This window comes from Gobio gobio (assembly GCF_949357685.1).
Source record: "Gobio gobio genome assembly, chromosome: 14".
Taxonomy (NCBI): Eukaryota; Metazoa; Chordata; class Actinopteri; order Cypriniformes; family Gobionidae; genus Gobio; species Gobio gobio.
The window spans coordinates 54,240,427-54,257,381 of record NC_137107.1 but is presented as its reverse complement, the minus strand read 5'-3'; the positions used below and the strand labels follow the sequence as shown (position 1 = coordinate 54,257,381).

At 51.2% G+C, this 16,955-nt stretch overlaps 1 protein-coding gene across 3 annotated transcripts in view; it reads left to right on the top strand.

Moving 5' to 3' along the window:
* The first annotated feature begins 2,266 nt into the window (after positions 1-2,266).
* The window catches only part of ppef2b (protein phosphatase with EF-hand domain 2b), a 54,692-nt gene continuing 40,003 nt past the window's right edge, over positions 2,267-16,955 (top strand). The window contains exons 1-10 of one of the 3 annotated variants that reach the window (XM_079834302.1): positions 2,267-2,358; positions 2,522-2,594; positions 2,947-2,964; positions 8,307-8,434; positions 8,535-8,589; positions 8,661-8,836; positions 9,016-9,130; positions 9,786-9,832; positions 10,119-10,285; positions 10,364-10,400. In XM_079834302.1, the coding sequence (XP_079690428.1) occupies positions 2,537-2,594; positions 2,947-2,964; positions 8,307-8,434; positions 8,535-8,589; positions 8,661-8,836; positions 9,016-9,130; positions 9,786-9,832; positions 10,119-10,285; positions 10,364-10,400 (801 nt within the window). In that variant the 5' untranslated portion in view covers positions 2,267-2,358; positions 2,522-2,536. Of the gene's footprint in view, positions 2,359-2,388; positions 2,619-2,946; positions 2,965-8,306; positions 8,435-8,534; positions 8,590-8,660; positions 8,837-9,015; positions 9,131-9,785; positions 9,833-10,118; positions 10,286-10,363; positions 10,401-16,955 lie in introns of those variants that run through there. The other 2 variants (XM_079834301.1, XR_013817857.1) reach the window with 2 other exon arrangements.

The following is a 16,955-nucleotide window of genomic DNA, read 5'->3' as shown; positions in this document are numbered from 1 at the left end:
GGTTGTTTGACACACGATCCGAATCATGAATCGACTCGCTGATTCATAACGCTCTGAACCGCTGAATCGACTCACTGATTCATAACACTTCGAAGCTTCATGATGCCGTGTTTTGAAATCGTCATCTCTATATAAGTCGTTGTTATTTAGGGTTTTTTTGCGCACAGAAACTATTCTGGTCTTCATAAAGTTATTGTAGAGCCGCTGTAGTGAGATGGACTTTGTAACTTTAGTCTTTAGTGTCTTTTAAGGGTCTTGAGAGTGTAAAGTGCATTGAGCCAATGTCCAACCACATGAGGCTCAGTCATTAATGACAGAGTTTACATTTTTGGGTGAACTAACCCTTTTAAGAGCTCTGACCTTTGGGCTCAAACAAGGCCAGGTGTATCAGACGTCTAACCTCGTCATCATGCAGGACTACGAACATGTCAAAGAGACGAAAGCAAACACTGACTCTGGTCACATGACGGGTTCTCGTTATTTGGTCTGGAAGTGTGTCGGGTCTGAAGTTCACTGAGAGCGCTGAAAGGACGGCGTTTGCTCGCTGGGCTTTGACTGAAGAGAAAAGGTTTGTATTTTCTCTGATGCCTCATGAGAAAGTTCAGAGGACTCTGTAGCAGCTGTGCTCACACACACACACACACACACACACACACACACACACACACTCACACACACACTCACACACACACACACACACACACACACACTCACACACACACACACACACACACACACACACACACACACACACACACACACACACACACACACACTCACACACACACACACACACACACACACACACACACACACACACACACTCACACACACTCTCACACACACACACACACACACACACACACACACACACACACACACACACTCACACACACTCACACACACACACACACACACACACACACACACACACACACACACACACACACTCACACACACACACACACACACACACACACACACACACACACACACACACACACACACACACACACACACACACACACACACTCACACACACACACACACACACACACACACACACACACACACACACACACACTCACACACACACACACACACACTCACACACACACACACACACACACACACACACACACACTCACACACACTCACACACACTCACACACACACACACACACACACACACACACACACACACACACACACACACTCACACACACACACACACACACACTCACACACACACACACACACACACACACACACACACACACACTCACACACACTCACACACACTCACACACACACACACACACACACACACACACACACACACACACACACACACACACACACACACACACACACACACACACACTCACACTCACACTCACACACACTCACACACACACACACACACACACACACACTCACACACACTCACACACACACACACACACACACACACTCACACACACACACACACACACACACACTCACACACACACACACACACACACACACACACACACACTCACACACACTCACACACACACACACACACACACACACACTCACACTCACACACACATACACACTCACACTCACACACACACACACACACACACACACACACACACTCACACACACACACACACACACACACACACACACACACACACACATCTGTAGCATCTGCAGCTTCTCCTCTGGCCTCAGATGACCCGCCGGCCTGTGTGTCCTTGAGCCGCTTCAGCAGGAATGCCAGAGCTGCGTGTGAACCGCAATCTAAAGAAAGAAACAATCGTTTATCTGGCGTTCTGAGAAACCTGAGGCCTTTCAGCAGAACACACACTGGTTTCAGAGCTGCCACATTCACACACGGGTCAGAACTGGCCAATCCTGCGTCTGACTGACCCGTCACATGTGTTGACACTCTTACTCTGTGTTACACATCACAGATGAATGACAACCTCTGGTGTGTTTACAATCACACACATTTACACATGAAGTCGTGTGACTGGGACATTAGATGTTGATCATGAGGCGGCGGGGGACATGCGGCTCACACACACACACACACACACACACACACACACACACACACACACACACATACACACACACACACACACACACACACACACACACACACAGGGAGCGATGGCCTTTCACACACTCTTATCCGTCTATTCTGGGTTAGCCGAGCCGCAGTATTAGCCCTAATCCAGCCGCGCGAGTGGAGGTGCTCCATCTGTCTCTGATCCACACACACACACACACACACACACCTCTGCTCTGATCCACACACACTTCTGCTCGGACTCCGCCCGCGCGCTGGGGTGAGGACGGGTGAGTGTGACTCTGCTTTCTAAAGGCTGTGGGTTATGTAGAACTAGAGATAGTTATTCAGAAACGTGTGTGTGTGTGTGTGTGTGTGTGTGTGTGTGTGTGTGTGTGTGTGTGTGTGTGTGTGTGTGTGTGTGTGTGTGTGTGTGTGTGTGTGTGTGTGTAGCAGAGCAGCGGTGACATGGGATGCAGAGTCACCAAATCCCAGCAGCAGCAGCAGCTGAAGCTGTGCGATCCAGGTGCGTCAACACACATCTACTCCAGTCACACACACACTCTCTCACACACACACACACACACACACACACACACACACACACACACACACACACACACACACACACACACACACTCACTCACACACACACACACTCACACACACACACACTCACATTCACACTGTCATTCAAATTCTAATTCAAACAAGCTTTATTGGCGTGACTTGTGCAGTATTGCCAAAGATAAATATCAATAACCCTATCAGTAAACACATATTTCTGTCTGTCTGACCGTCTGTCTGTCTGTCTGTCTGACCATCTGTCTGTCTGTCTGTCTGTCTCTCCGCCTGTCTGTCTGTCTGTCTGTCTGTAGGGAGCATCTCAGTTCCAGGTAACTCTTCTTCAGTTATTTCAGGAAGTGTGTCAGTGTTGTCAGTGAATGTGATGGTTTTCCTGGTTTCTCTCACATGCAGCCGCCACAGGTCAGACAGGTCACATCTAAACAATCCTCTCTGTCCCTCACATCTGCTCCTGGCCTGACTCTGTCTGTCTGACCGCCTGTCTGTCTCTCCACCTGTCTGTCTGTCTCTCCACCTGTCTGTCTGACCGCCTGTCTGTCTCTCCACCTGTCTGTCTGTCTCTCCACCTGTCTGTCTGACCGCCCGTCTGTCTCTCCACCTGTCTGTCTGTCTCGCCGTCTGTCCATCTCTCCGTCTGTCTGTCCATCTCTCCGTCTGTCCATCTCTCCGTCTGTCTGTCCGTCTCGCCGTCTGTCCATCTCTCCGTCTGTCTGTCCATCTCGCCGTCTGTCCATCTCTCCGTCTGTCTGTCCATCTCTCCGTCTGTCCATCTCTCCGTCTGTCCATCTCTCCGTCTGTCTGTCCGTCTCGCCGTCTGTCTGTCCATCTCTCCGTCTGTCTGTCCATCTCTCCGTCTGTCTGTCCATCTCTCCGTCTGTCTGTCCATCTCGCCGTCTGTCCATCTCTCCGTCTGTCTGTCCATCTCTCCGTCTGTCCATCTCTCCGTCTGTCCATCTCTCCGTCTGTCTGTCCGTCTCGCCGTCTGTCTGTCCATCTCTCCGTCTGTCTGTCCATCTCTCCGTCTGTCTGTCCATCTCTCCGTCTGTCTGTCCATCTCTCCGTCTGTCTGTCCATCTCTCCGTCTGTCTGTCCGTCTCGCCGCCTGTCTGTCCGTCTCGCCGTCTGTCCATCTCTCCGTCTGTCTGATTGTGTCTCCGTCTGTCTGTCCGTCTCGCCGTCTGTCCATCTCTCCATCTGTCTGATTGTGTCTCCGTCTGTCTGTCCATCTCGCCGTCTGTCTGATTGTGTCTCCGTCTGTCTGTCCATCTCGCCGTCTGTCAATCTCTCCATCTGTCTGTCCATCTCTCCGTCTGTCCATCTCTCCATCTGTCTGATTGTGTCTCTGTCTGTCTGTCCGTCTTGCCGTCTGTCCATCTCTCCGTCTGTCTGATTGTGTCTCTGTCTGTCTGTCCGTCTCGCCGTCTGTCTGATTGTGTCTCCGTCTGTCTGTCCGTCTCGCCGTCTGTCTGATTGTGTCTCCGTCTGTCTGTCCATCTCGCCGTCTGTCTGATTGTGTCTCCGTCTGTCTGTCCATCTCGCCGTCTGTCAATCTCTCCATCTGTCTGTCCGTCTCGCCATCTGTCCATCTCTCCATCTGTCTGTCCATCTCGCCGTCTGTCCATCTCTCCATCTGTCTGTCCGTCTCTCCGTCTGTCTGTCCATCTCGCCGTCTGTCCATCTCTCCGTCTGTCTGTCCATCTCTCCATCTGTCTGTCCATCTCGCCGTCTGTCCATCTCTCCGTCTGTCTGTCCGTCTCTCCATCTGTCTGTCCATCTCGCCGTCTGTCCATCTCTCCGTCTGTCTGTCCATCTCGCCGTCTGTCCATCTCTCATCTGTCTGTCCATCTCTCCGTCTGTCTGTCCATCTCTCCATCTGTCTGTCCATCTCTCCGTCTGTCCATCTCTCCATCTGTCTGTCCGTCTCGCCGTCTGTTCATCTCTCCGTCTGTCTGTCCGTCTCTCCTTCTGTCTGTCCATCTCTCCGTCTGTCCATCTCTCCATCTGTCTGTCCGTCTCGCCATCTGTCCATCTCGCCGTCTGTCTGATTGTGTCTCCGTCTGTCTGTCTATCTCGCCGTCTGTCAATCTCTCCATCTGTCTGTCCGTCTCACCGTCTGTCCATCTCTCCATCTGTCTGTCCGTCTCGCCGTCTGTCCATCTCTCCGTCTGTCTGTCCATCTCTCCGTCTGTCTGTCCGTCTCGCCATCTGTCCATCTCTCCATCTGTCTGTCCATCTCGCCGTCTGTCCATCTCTCCATCTGTCTGTCCGTCTCTCCGTCTGTCTGTCCATCTCTCCGTCTGTCCATCTCTCCGTCTGTCTGTCCATCTCGCCGTCTGTCCATCTCTCCGTCTGTCTGTCCGTCTCGCCATCTGTCCATCTCTCCGTCTGTCTGTCCGTCTCTCCGTCTGTCCATCTCTCCGTCTGTCCATCTCTCCATCTGTCTGTCCGTCTCGCTGTCTGTCCATCTCTCCGTCTGTCTGATTGTGTCTCCGTCTGTCTGTCCATCTCGCCGGCTGTCCATCCCTCCATCTGTCTGTCCGTCTCTCCGTCTGTCTGTCCGTCTCGCCGTCTGTCCATCTCTCCGTCTGTCTGATTTTGTCTCCGTCTGTCTGTCCGTCTCGCCGTCTGTCCATCTCTCCGTCTGTCTGATTGTGTCTCCGTCTGTCTGTCCGTCTCGCCGTCTGTCCATCTCTCCGTCTGTCTGATTGTGTCTCCGTCTGTCTGTCCATCTCGCCGTCTGTCTGATTGTGTCTCCGTCTGTCTGTCCATCTCGCCGTCTGTCCATCTCTCCATCTGTCCATCTCTCCGTCTGTCTGTCCGTCTCGCCATCTGTCCATCTCGCCGTCTGTCTGTCCATCTCGCCGTCTGTCCATCTCGCCGTCTGTCCATCTCTCCGTCTGTCTGTCCGTCTCGCCGTCTGTCCATCTCTCCGTCTGTCTGTCCATCTCGCCGTCTGTCCATCTCGCCGTCTGTCCATCTCTCCATCTGTCTGTCCGTCTCTCCGTCTGTCTGTCCATCTCTCCGTCTGTCCATCTCTCCGTCTGTCTGATTGTGTCTCCGTCTGTCTGTCCATCTCGCCGTCTTTCCATCCCTCCATCTGTCTGTCCGTCTCTCCGTCTGTCTGTCCGTCTCGCCATCTGTCCATCTCTCCGTCTGTCTGATTGTGTCTCCGTCTGTCTGTCCATCTCGCCGTCTGTCCATCTCTCCGTCTGTCTGTCCATCTCTCCGTCTGTCTGATTGTGTCTCCGTCTGTCTGTCCGTCTCGCCATCTGTCCATCTCTCCTTCTGTCTGTCCATCTCTCCGCCTGTCTGATTGTGTCTCCGTCTGTCTGTCTATCTCGCCGTCTGTCCATCTCTCCATCTGTCTGTCCGTCTGTCTGTCCGTCTCTCCGTCTGTCTGTCTGTCCGTATCGCCGTCTGTCCATCTCTCTGTCTGTCTGTCCATCTCTCCGCCTGTCTGATTGTGTCTCCGTCTGTCTGTCCATCTCGCCGTCTGTCCATCTCTCCATCTGTCTGATTGTGTCTCCGTCTGTCTGTCCATCTCGCCGTCTGTCTGATTGTGTCTCCGTCTGTCTGTCCATCTCGCCGTCTGTCAATCTCTCCATCTGTCTGTCCATCTCTCCGTCTGTCCATCTCTCCATCTGTCTGATTGTGTCTCTGTCTGTCTGTCCGTCTTGCCGTCTGTCCATCTCTCCGTCTGTCTGATTGTGTCTCTGTCTGTCTGTCCGTCTCGCCATCTGTCTGATTGTGTCTCCGTCTGTCTGTCCGTCTCGCCGTCTGTCTGATTGTGTCTCCGTCTGTCTGTCCATCTCGCCGTCTGTCTGATTGTGTCTCCGTCTGTCTGTCCATCTCGCCGTCTGTCAATCTCTCCATCTGTCTGTCCGTCTCGCTATCTGTCCATCTCTCCATCTGTCTGTCCATCTCGCCGTCTGTCCATCTCTCCATCTGTCTGTCCGTCTCTCCGTCTGTCTGTCCATCTCGCCGTCTGTCCATCTCTCCGTCTGTCTGTCCATCTCTCCATCTGTCTGTCCATCTCGCCGTCTGTCCATCTCTCCGTCTGTCTGTCCGTCTCTCCATCTGTCTGTCCATCTCGCCGTCTGTCCATCTCTCCGTCTGTCTGTCCATCTCGCCGTCTGTCCATCTCTCATCTGTCTGTCCGTCTCTCCGTCTGTCTGTCTGTCCGTCTCGCCGTCTGTCCATCTCTCCATCTGTCTGTCCGTCTCTCCATCTGTCTGTCCATCTCTCCGTCTGTCTGTCCATCTCTCCGTCTGTCTGTCCGTCTCGCCGTCTGTCCATCTCTCCGTCTGTCTGACTGTTTCTCCGTCTGTCTGTCCGTCTCTCCGTCTGTCTGTCCATCTGTCCGTCTGTCTGTCCATCTCTCCATCTGTCTGTCCATCTGTCTCTCCGCCTGCCTGTCTGTCTATCTGTCCGTCTGTCCGTCTCTCTGCCTGTCTGTCCATCTGACTTGTCTGTCTCGCCGTCTGTCCATCTCTCCGTCTGTCTGTCCATCTCTCCGTCTGTCTGACTGTGTCTCCGTCTGTCTGTCCGTCTCTCCGTCTGTCTTTCCATCTCGCCGTCTGTCCATCTCTCCGCCTGTCTGATTGTGTCTCCGTCTGTCTGTCCATCTCGCCGTCTGTCCATCTCTCCATCTGTCTGTCCGTCTCTCCGTCTGTCTGTCTGTCCGTCTCGCCGTCTGTCCATCTCTCCATCTGTCTGTCCGTCTCTCCATCTGTTTGTCCATCTCTCCGTCTGTCTGTCCATCTCTCCGTCTGTCTGTCCGTCTCGCCGTCTGTCCATCTCTCCGTCTGTCTGACTGTTTCTCCGTCTGTCTGTCCGTCTCTCCGTCTGTCTGTCCATCTGTCCGTCTGTCTGTCCATCTCTCCATCTGTCTGTCCATCTGTCTCTCCGCCTGCCTGTCTGTCTATCTGTCCGTCTGTCCGTCTCTCTGCCTGTCTGTCCATCTGACTTGTCTGTCTCGCCGTCTGTCCATCTCTCCGTCTGTCTGTCCATCTCTCCGTCTGTCTGACTGTGTCTCCGTCTGTCTGTCCGTCTCTCCGTCTGTCTTTCCATCTCGCCGTCTGTCCATCTCTCCGTCTGTCTGACTGTGTCTCCGTCTGTCTGTCCGTCCCTCCGCCTGTTTCTCCCTCCGCCTGTCTGTCTCTCCCTCCGCCTGTCTGTCTGTCTCTCCCTCCGCTTGTTTGTCTCTCCCTCCGCCTGTCTCTCCCTCCGCCTGTCTGTCTCTCCCTGCGCCTGTCTGTCTGTCCCTCCGCCTGTCTGTCTGTCTCTCCCTCCGCTTGTTTGTCTCTCCCTCCGCCTGTCTGTCTCTCCCTGCGCCTGTCTGTCTGTCCCTCCGCCTGTCTGTCTGTCTCTCCCTCCGCCTGTCTGTCTGTCTCTCCCTCCGCTTGTTTGTCTCTCCCTCCGCCTGTCTCTCCCTCCGCCTGTCTGTCTCTCCCTGCGCCTGTCTGTCTGTCCCTCCGCCTGTCTGTCTCTCCCTCCGCCTGTCTGTCTCTCCCTCTGCCTGTCTGTCTCTCCCTGCGCCTGTCTGTCTCTCCCTGCGCCTGTCTGTCTCTCCCTGCGCCTGTCTGTCTCTCCCTCTGCCTGTCTGTCTCTCCCTGCGCCTGTCTGTCTGTCCCTCCGCCTGTCTGTCTCTCAGCGATGCGGGCGGCTCTGCTCATCCAGCGCTGGTATCGTCTGAATGTGGCGCGGCTGGAGATGCGCCGCCGCTGCTCCTGGAACATCTTTCAGTCTATAGAGTATTCCGGCCAGCAGGATCACATCAAGGTGAACACACAAGCAGGTTCTTGCTGTCTCAAGCCATAAATGACCACAACCTTCCCGTGTTCTGCATCTTTACACGCGTGTGCTGTGTGTGTCTCTGCAGCTGTATAATTTCTTCGGTTACCTGATGGATCATTTCACCTCTGCCAGCAGCCAAAGTAAGAACTTCTCCAGCTCTTCAGTGAGTGTGGTCTGATGAAGCGGTCGTAACTCCGCCCACCTCTCTCAGGGAATCTGGTCTCTCAGATGTTCCGCGAGAGCGACGCGCTGCAGGACGTGGAGTGGGAGAGACAGTTCTGTTACAAGAACATCGAGGTTCCAGATCTGTACAGCGGCCCACATCTCTCCTTCCCACTGACCATCTCCAGCGTCACTGAGCTGGTGGAGGCCTTCAAGAACAAACAAGTACAGGCATCAGATTCAGCACAGAACCGGGGAACTGAAGTCTTCATCTGACAATGACAAGACCTTACTGTCTTTAAGTCTCTCTCTCTCTATCTGTCTGTCTGTCTGTCTGTCTGTCTGTCTCTCTGTCTGTCTCTCCGTCTGTCTGTCTGTCTGTCTGTCTGTCTGTCTGTCTGCAGAAGCTTCACGCGCGGTATGTCCTGCAGCTGCTGGGCAAGACGTGGACGCTCCTGCGCTTGATGCCCAACATCAGTCGCGTGTCCACCTGCAAACACAGAGAGATCACCATCTGTGGTGAGAGCACTCACTCCTCACTCTCACTCCCCAGTCCCCAGTCCCCACTCCTCCCTCCTCACTCCCCACTCTCACTCCTCACTCCCCAGTCCCCAGTCCCCACTCCTCACTCTCACTCTCACTCCTCACTCTCACTCCTCACTCTCACCCTCACTCTTCACTCCTCACCCTCATCACTCCTCCCTCCTCACTCCCCAGTCCCCACTCTCACTCCTCACTCCCCACTCCTCACCCTCCCTCATCACTCCTCCCTCCTCACTCCTCACTCCCCAGTCCCCACTCCTCACTCTCACTCCTCACTCTCACTCTCACTCTCCACTCCTCACCCTCATCACTCCTCCCTCCTCACTCCCCAGTCCCCACTCTCCCTCCTCACTCCCCAGTCCCCAGTCCCCACTCTCACTCCCCACTCTCACTCCTCACTCCCACTCCTCACCCTCACTCCTCACTCTCACTCTCACTCCTCACTCTCACTCCTCACCCTCACTCCTCACTCTCACTCTCACTCCCACTCTCACTCCCCACTCTCACTCCCACTCCTCACTCCCACTCCTCACTCTCACTCCTCACTCTCACTCCTCACTCTCACTCTCACTCCTCACTCTCACTCTCACTCCCCACTCTCACTCTCACTCCTCACTCTCACTCCTCACAGGAGACCTACACGGCCATCTGGAGGATCTGCTGCTGGTCTTCTACAAGGTCAGTGGACTCTGATGTCCCGCTGAGGGTGTTTGCGTGTGGCAGTGCAGGAGAGTGAGGAGTGAGAGTGAGAGTGAGGAGTGAGAGTGAGAGTGAGGAGTGAGAGGGAGGAGTGAGAGTGAGGAGTGAGTGAGAGTGAGGAGTGAGAGTGAGGAGTGAGAGTGAGGAGTGAGGAGTGAGGAGTGAGAGTGAGGAGTGAGTGAGAGTGAGGAGTGAGGAGTGAGAGTGAGGAGTGAGTGAGAGTGAGGAGTGAGAGTGGCACTGACCGCTGTGTGTTCACCACCAGAACGGCTTCCCCTCGCCGGAGACGCCGTACGTCTTCAACGGAGACTTTGTGGACCGAGGGAAAGAGTCGATGGAGATTCTGCTGGTTCTGTTCGCCTTCCTGTTGCTGTATCCGCAGGACGTGCACCTGAACAGAGGAAACCACGAGGACCACATCGTGAACCTGAGGTGCAGATCTACACCCACACATGTGTAGGAGTGTGTGTTCTACACCAGATTGTAAGATGGACACTTTTGTTCCTGCAGATATGGCTTCACTAAGGAGGTTCTGGGGAAATATCAGGTGAGTGACCCAATCAGAACCGCTCCTGCTTTAAAGCGCTGGAGCACAGTCCGCTGGTGTGGGCGATGGAAGGAATAATTCACTCCGGGCCATTGAATTATTAGGAAACGAACACACACCTGAGGTGGTCATGTGGTGTATTATATTCCGCTTATACTGCAGTCACCACACCTCAAAACTCTTCAGATGATTTATTTCAAGACATTAGTCAGGTTTTGTCTTTAAGGGCATTTTCACATCTGCCTTGTTTGGTCTGGATTTTCTGACTTTTCAGTTCAAAAAGTCAGTTCGAATCAAAATGACCGGTGTGAAACCTCCCCTGACCACAGTCCGGAACAAACAAAATCTGGTCTGACGAAAAGAGGCCGTCAAACTGAACAAAGGTTCGGTTAGTTTCTAGTGTGAAAGCATTTTCTGTACAGTTCAGACTCTCAGAGCATTTACAGGAAACTCGTGTTTATGTTTAAATATTATAATGTTATTTTTAAATTTCATCTAGGCTACATTGATTATGAAAAGTGAAAAGATGCGCAATATGTCAGAAGACAGAAGGTTAGAAATAATTTTGAAAGAAATTTTGTATGAATTTGCGTAGAAAGCCTTTCTTTAATGTGAATTTCGTTTTGTATAAATTGTATCTTAATTTTAATCAACGTTTCATCAGATAAGTGCCTGGATTTAATAAATAAGAAGCAAATAGTCTATAGCAGACCATAATCGCGGGAGCGATCACATGCTTTGCACATGAACTGGAGCGTCTCAAATAAACCCAAACTCAGCAGATACTCGTCTCACAAACATGAGAAATATGTGAATATAAAGCTTGAAATGTCCACTTTTAAACGTAACGAAAAGAAAATAGTCCAGCAATGCGCACTGTTCAATAGTGGCGGCGATATGCGTCCGTTCATTCACTCTTGAAGTCAGACGCACGTCTGTTTACAAACCAATCAGTGTCCAGATGCCGCCCACATGATGATGACGAGTGGACACGCGTGTGTCATGTGCAGTTCTTTAGTGCGCTCACATGATGATGACGAGTGGACACGCGTGTGTCATGTGCAGTTCTTTAGTGCGCCCACATGATGATGACGAGTGGACACGCGTGTGTCATGTGCAGTTCTTTAGTGCGCCCACATGATGATGACGAGTGGGCACGTGTGTGTCGTGCAGTTCTTTAGTGCGCCTACATGATGATGACGAGTGGACACGCGTGTCATGTGCAGTTCTTTAGTGCGCCCACATGATGATGATGAGTGGACACGCGTGTGTCATGTAAAGTTCTTTAGTGCGCCCACATGATGATGATGAGTGGAGACGCGTGTGTCATGTGCAGCTCTTTAGTGCGCTCACATGATGATGACGAGTGGACACGCGTGTGTCATGTAAAGTTCTTTAGTGCGCTCACATGATGATGACGAGTGGACACGCGTGTGTCATGTGCAGTTCTTTAGTGCGCTCACATGATGATGACGAGTGGACACGCGTGTGTCATGTGCAGTTCTTTAGTGCGCCCACATGATGATGACGAGTGGACACGCGTGTGTCATGTGCAGTTCTTTAGTGCGCCCACATGATGACGAGTGGACACGCGTGTGTCATGTGCAGTTCTTTAGTGCGCTCACATGATGATGACGAGTGGACACGCGTGTGTCATGTGCAGCTCTTTAGTGCGCTCACATGATGATGACGAGTGGACACGCGTGTGTCATGTAAAGTTCTTTAGTGCGCTCACATGATGATGATGAGTGGACACGCGTGTGTCATGTGCAGTTCTTTAGTGCGCTCACATGATGATGACGAGTGGACACGCGTGTGTCATGTGCAGTTCTTTAGTGCGCCCACATGATGATGACGAGTGGACACGCATGTGTCATGTGCAGTTCTTTAGTGCGCCCACATGATGATGACGAGTGGGCACGCGTGTGTCGTGCAGTTCTTTAGTGCGCCTACATGATGATGACGAGTGGACACGCGTGTGTCATGTGCAGTTCTTTAGTGCGCCCACATGATGATGACGAGTGGAGACGCGTGTGTCATGTGCAGCTCTTTAGTGCGCTCACATGATGATGACGAGTGGACACGCGTGTGTCATGTAAAGTTCTTTAGTGTGCTCACATGATGATGACGAGTGGACACGCGTGTGTCATGTGCAGTTCTTTAGTGCGCTCACATGATGATGACGAGTGGACACGGGTGTGTCATGTGCAGTTCTTTAGTGCGCCCACATGATGATGACGAGTGGACACGCGTGTGTCATGTGCAGTTCTTTAGTGCGCCCACATGATGACGAGTGGACACGCGTGTGTCATGTGCAGTTCTTTAGTGCGCTCACATGATGATGACGAGTGGACACGCGTGTGTCATGTGCAGCTCTTTAGTGCGCTCACATGATGATGACGAGTGGACACGCGTGTGTCATGTAAAGTTCTTTAGTGCGCTCACATGATGATGACGAGTGGACACGCGTGTGTCATGTGCAGTTCTTTAGTGCGCTCACATGATGATGACGAGTGGACACGCGTGTGTCATGTGCAGTTCTTTAGTGCGCCCACATGATGATGACGAGTGGACACGCGTGTGTCATATGCAGTTCTTTAGTGCGCCCACATGATGATGACGAGTGGACACGCGTGTGTCATGTGCAGTTCTTTAGTGCGCTCACATGATGATGACGTGTGGACACGCGTGTGTCATGTGCAGCTCTTTAGTGCGCCCACATGATGATGACGAGTGGATACGCGTGTGTCATGTGCAGTTCTTTAGTGCGCCCACATGATGATGACGAGTGGACACGCGTGTGTCATGTGCAGTTCTTTCGTGCGCCCACATGGTGATGACGAGTGGATACGCGTGTGTCATGTGCAGTTCTTTAGTGCGCCCACATGATGATGACGAGTGGACACGCATGTGTCATGTGCAGTTCTTTAGTGCGCCCACATGATGATGACGAGTGGACACGCGTGTGTCATGTAAAGTTCTTTAGTGCGCTCACATGATGATGACGAGTGGACACGCGTGTGTCATGTGCAGTTCTTTAGTGCGCTCACATGATGATGACGAGTGGACACGCGTGTGTCATGTGCAGTTCTTTAGTGCGCCCACATGATGATGACGAGTGGACACGCGTGTGTCATATGCAGTTCTTTAGTGCGCCCACATGATGATGACGAGTGGACACGCGTGTGTCATGTGCAGTTCTTTAGTGCGCTCACATGATGATGACGCGTGGACACGCGTGTGTCATGTGCAGCTCTTTAGTGCGCCCACATGATGATGACGAGTGGATACGCGTGTGTCATGTGCAGTTCTTTAGTGCGCCCACATGATGATGACGAGTGGACACGCGTGTGTCATGTGCAGTTCTTTCGTGCGCCCACATGGTGATGACGAGTGGATACGCGTGTGTCATGTGCAGTTCTTTAGTGCGCCCACATGATGATGACGAGTGGACACGCGTGTGTCATGTGCAGTTCTTTAGTGCGCCCACATGATGATGACGAGTGGACACGCGTGTGTCATGTAAAGTTCTTTAGTGCGCTCACATGATGATGACGAGTGGACACGCGTGTGTCGTGTAAAGTTCTTTAGTGCGCTCACATGATGATGACGAGTGGACACGCGTGTGTCATGTAAAGTTCTTTAGTGCGCTCACATGATGATGACGAGTAGACACGCGTGTGTCATGTAAAGTTCTTTAGTGCGCTCACATGATGATGACGAGTGGACACGCGTGTGTCATGTAAAGTTCTTTAGTGCGCTCACATGATGATGACGAGTGGATACGCGTGTTATGTAAAGTTCTTTAGTGCGCTCACATGATGATGACGAGTCGATACGCGTGTGTCATGTAAAGTTCTTTAGTGCGCTCACATGATGATGACGAGTGGACACGCGTGTGTCATGTAAAGTTCTTTAGTGCGCTCACATGATGATGACGAGTGGATACGCGTGTTATGTAAAGTTCTTTAGTGCGCTCACATGATGAAGACGAGTGGACACGCGTGTGTCATGTGCAGCTCTTTAGTGCGCTCACATGATGACGACGAGTGGATACGCGTGTGTCATGTACAGTTCTTTAGGGCGCTCACATGATGATGACGAGTGGACACGCGTGTGTCATGTACAGTTCTTTAGTGCGCTCACATGATGATGACGAGTGGACACGCGTGTGTCATGTAAAGTTCTTTAGTGCGCTCACATGATGATGACGAGTGGACACGCGTGTGTCATGTGCAGTTCTTTAGTGCGCTCACATGATGATGACGAGTGGACACGCGTGTGTCATGTAAAGTTCTTTAGTGCGCTCACATGATGATGACGAGTGGACACGCGTGTGTCATGTAAAGTTCTTTAGTGCGCTTGCATGATGACGAGTGGACACGCGTGTGTCATGTAAAGTTCTTTAGTGCGCTCGCATGATGGCAATGTGAAAACAAACCAAAACTAACCGAATGTATAAAATGAATCAAAACATGAACTTCAGACCTTGGTGCGGACTTTCAGGTGTGAAAACGCCCTAAAACGCTACTTTCTTACGTTTCATTCATAATTAAACGTAATTTTGTCGGAAAAACATGGAAACACTTGTGGTTTTTACCCTATTGTTTACTGTATTTCCTGCTTGTTCAGTGTCGCTGTGTGTTTCAGTTCTGTCGCCGCTGTCGGCTGTAAAGACATTTGGCGGAGGGATATGCGGTCAAAACCCGCTGGAACTACTTTAACCGTGCGTTCCCCTGGAAATAATCGCACACCTTTAGAATGTCCTTCAGCCAATCGGATTCAAGCATTCATTAGCCCGTATAATAACATACAGTCGTCGTGTTTGAGGGCTGTCCAGTCCGGTCCTGCTCCAGAAAACACACTGGCCTGGAAGTTTCCAGGGATCCCGAAGACCTGTGTTAGCGGGTTGAGTTTGGTTTAATTAGGATTAGAGCTAAACTCTGCAGGAGTGGGATCACACACACCTGCTCTAAGAGGATTCACACACACTGCTCCATGCCAGCGGATGATGACGCTGTGTTTATTCGCTGTGTTTACCACTGTGGCTTCTCTATTCCTAACCCTAACGCTTATTAAAACCTTATAGTTATTGTAATCAATGAGGAGGGACCTTAACCTCTTCAACTCCAAGGGCCCTGATCAGGGTCTGGAATGACATCATCAAGTATATACTGTAGATGTTAAATGTCTGACCTCTGACCTCATATGTATTCATCTGAAAGCTTAGAGTCTCTGCTTTCTGGAGATGTGCATCACTTTGGCATTTGTTTTACACAAAGTCACTTATTTACACTAAATTACTCTGGGACCATTTCCGCCTGGATTTGTCCGACCCAAATGTAAAAGCTTCCCATACACACACACACACACACACACACACACACACACACACACACACACACACACACACACACACACACACACACTCACACACTCACACACTCACACACACACACACACACACACACACACACACACACACACACACACACACACACACACACACTCACTCACTCACACACACACACACACACACACACACACACACACACACACACACACACACACACACACACACACACACACACACACACACACACACACACACACACACACACACACACACACACACACACACACACACACACTCACACACACACAGTGTCTCTAAACACACAATACTGGTGTCATTCTACAGGAAACCCTCTGAAGTTTCATAAAGCACTGCTAAAGCTTTAAACTTGTGAGTATATGTTGTCTGGGCTGTAATAACCCCCAAAAAGAGACGCTTTTAGATTGTTTGGTTATAAACTCATTGTTGAAAGTGTGTAACTCAGGCCCTGTGAGCTCTAGCACCCTGCAGACAGTTCCGGCTGTAAACACTAGATTACAGAAAACACTGGAGAAAAGAGTTTAGTCTGGATCATGTGGATCATGTGTGCAAGATTTATACAAATTAATCTAGATGGAGGATTGTGATCTTTTTTATGTCAACCCCTACCATCTGAATGTCTCAACAGAAATCCAGACTCATCAGACCAGGCAACATTTTTCCAGTCTTCAACTGTCCAATTTTGGTGAGCTGGTGCAAATTGTCGCCTCTTTTTGCTATTAGTAGTGGAGATGAGTGGTACCCGGTGGGGTCTTCTGCTGTTGTAGCCCATCCGCCTCAAGGTTGTGCGTGTTGTGCACAAGACAGTTCCAGCTGTTTCCAGCAGATGGCAGCAAACACTAGGATGTTGCATTTATACCACTGGATATGACATAAAAAAGGTCACATTCCTCCATTTAGATTCATTTGAATAAATCTTGCATGATCCACATGATCCAGATTAAACTCTTTTCTCCAGTGTTTTCTGTAATCTAGTGTTTACAGCCGGAACTGTCTGCAGGGTGCTAGAGCTCACAGGGCCTGAATTACACACTTTCAACAATGAGTTTATAACCAAACAATCTAAAAGCGTCTCTTTTTTGGGAGGGTTATCACAGCTCAGACAACACATACTCACATGTTTATCACTTTAGTAGTGCTTTATGAAACTTCAGAGGGAA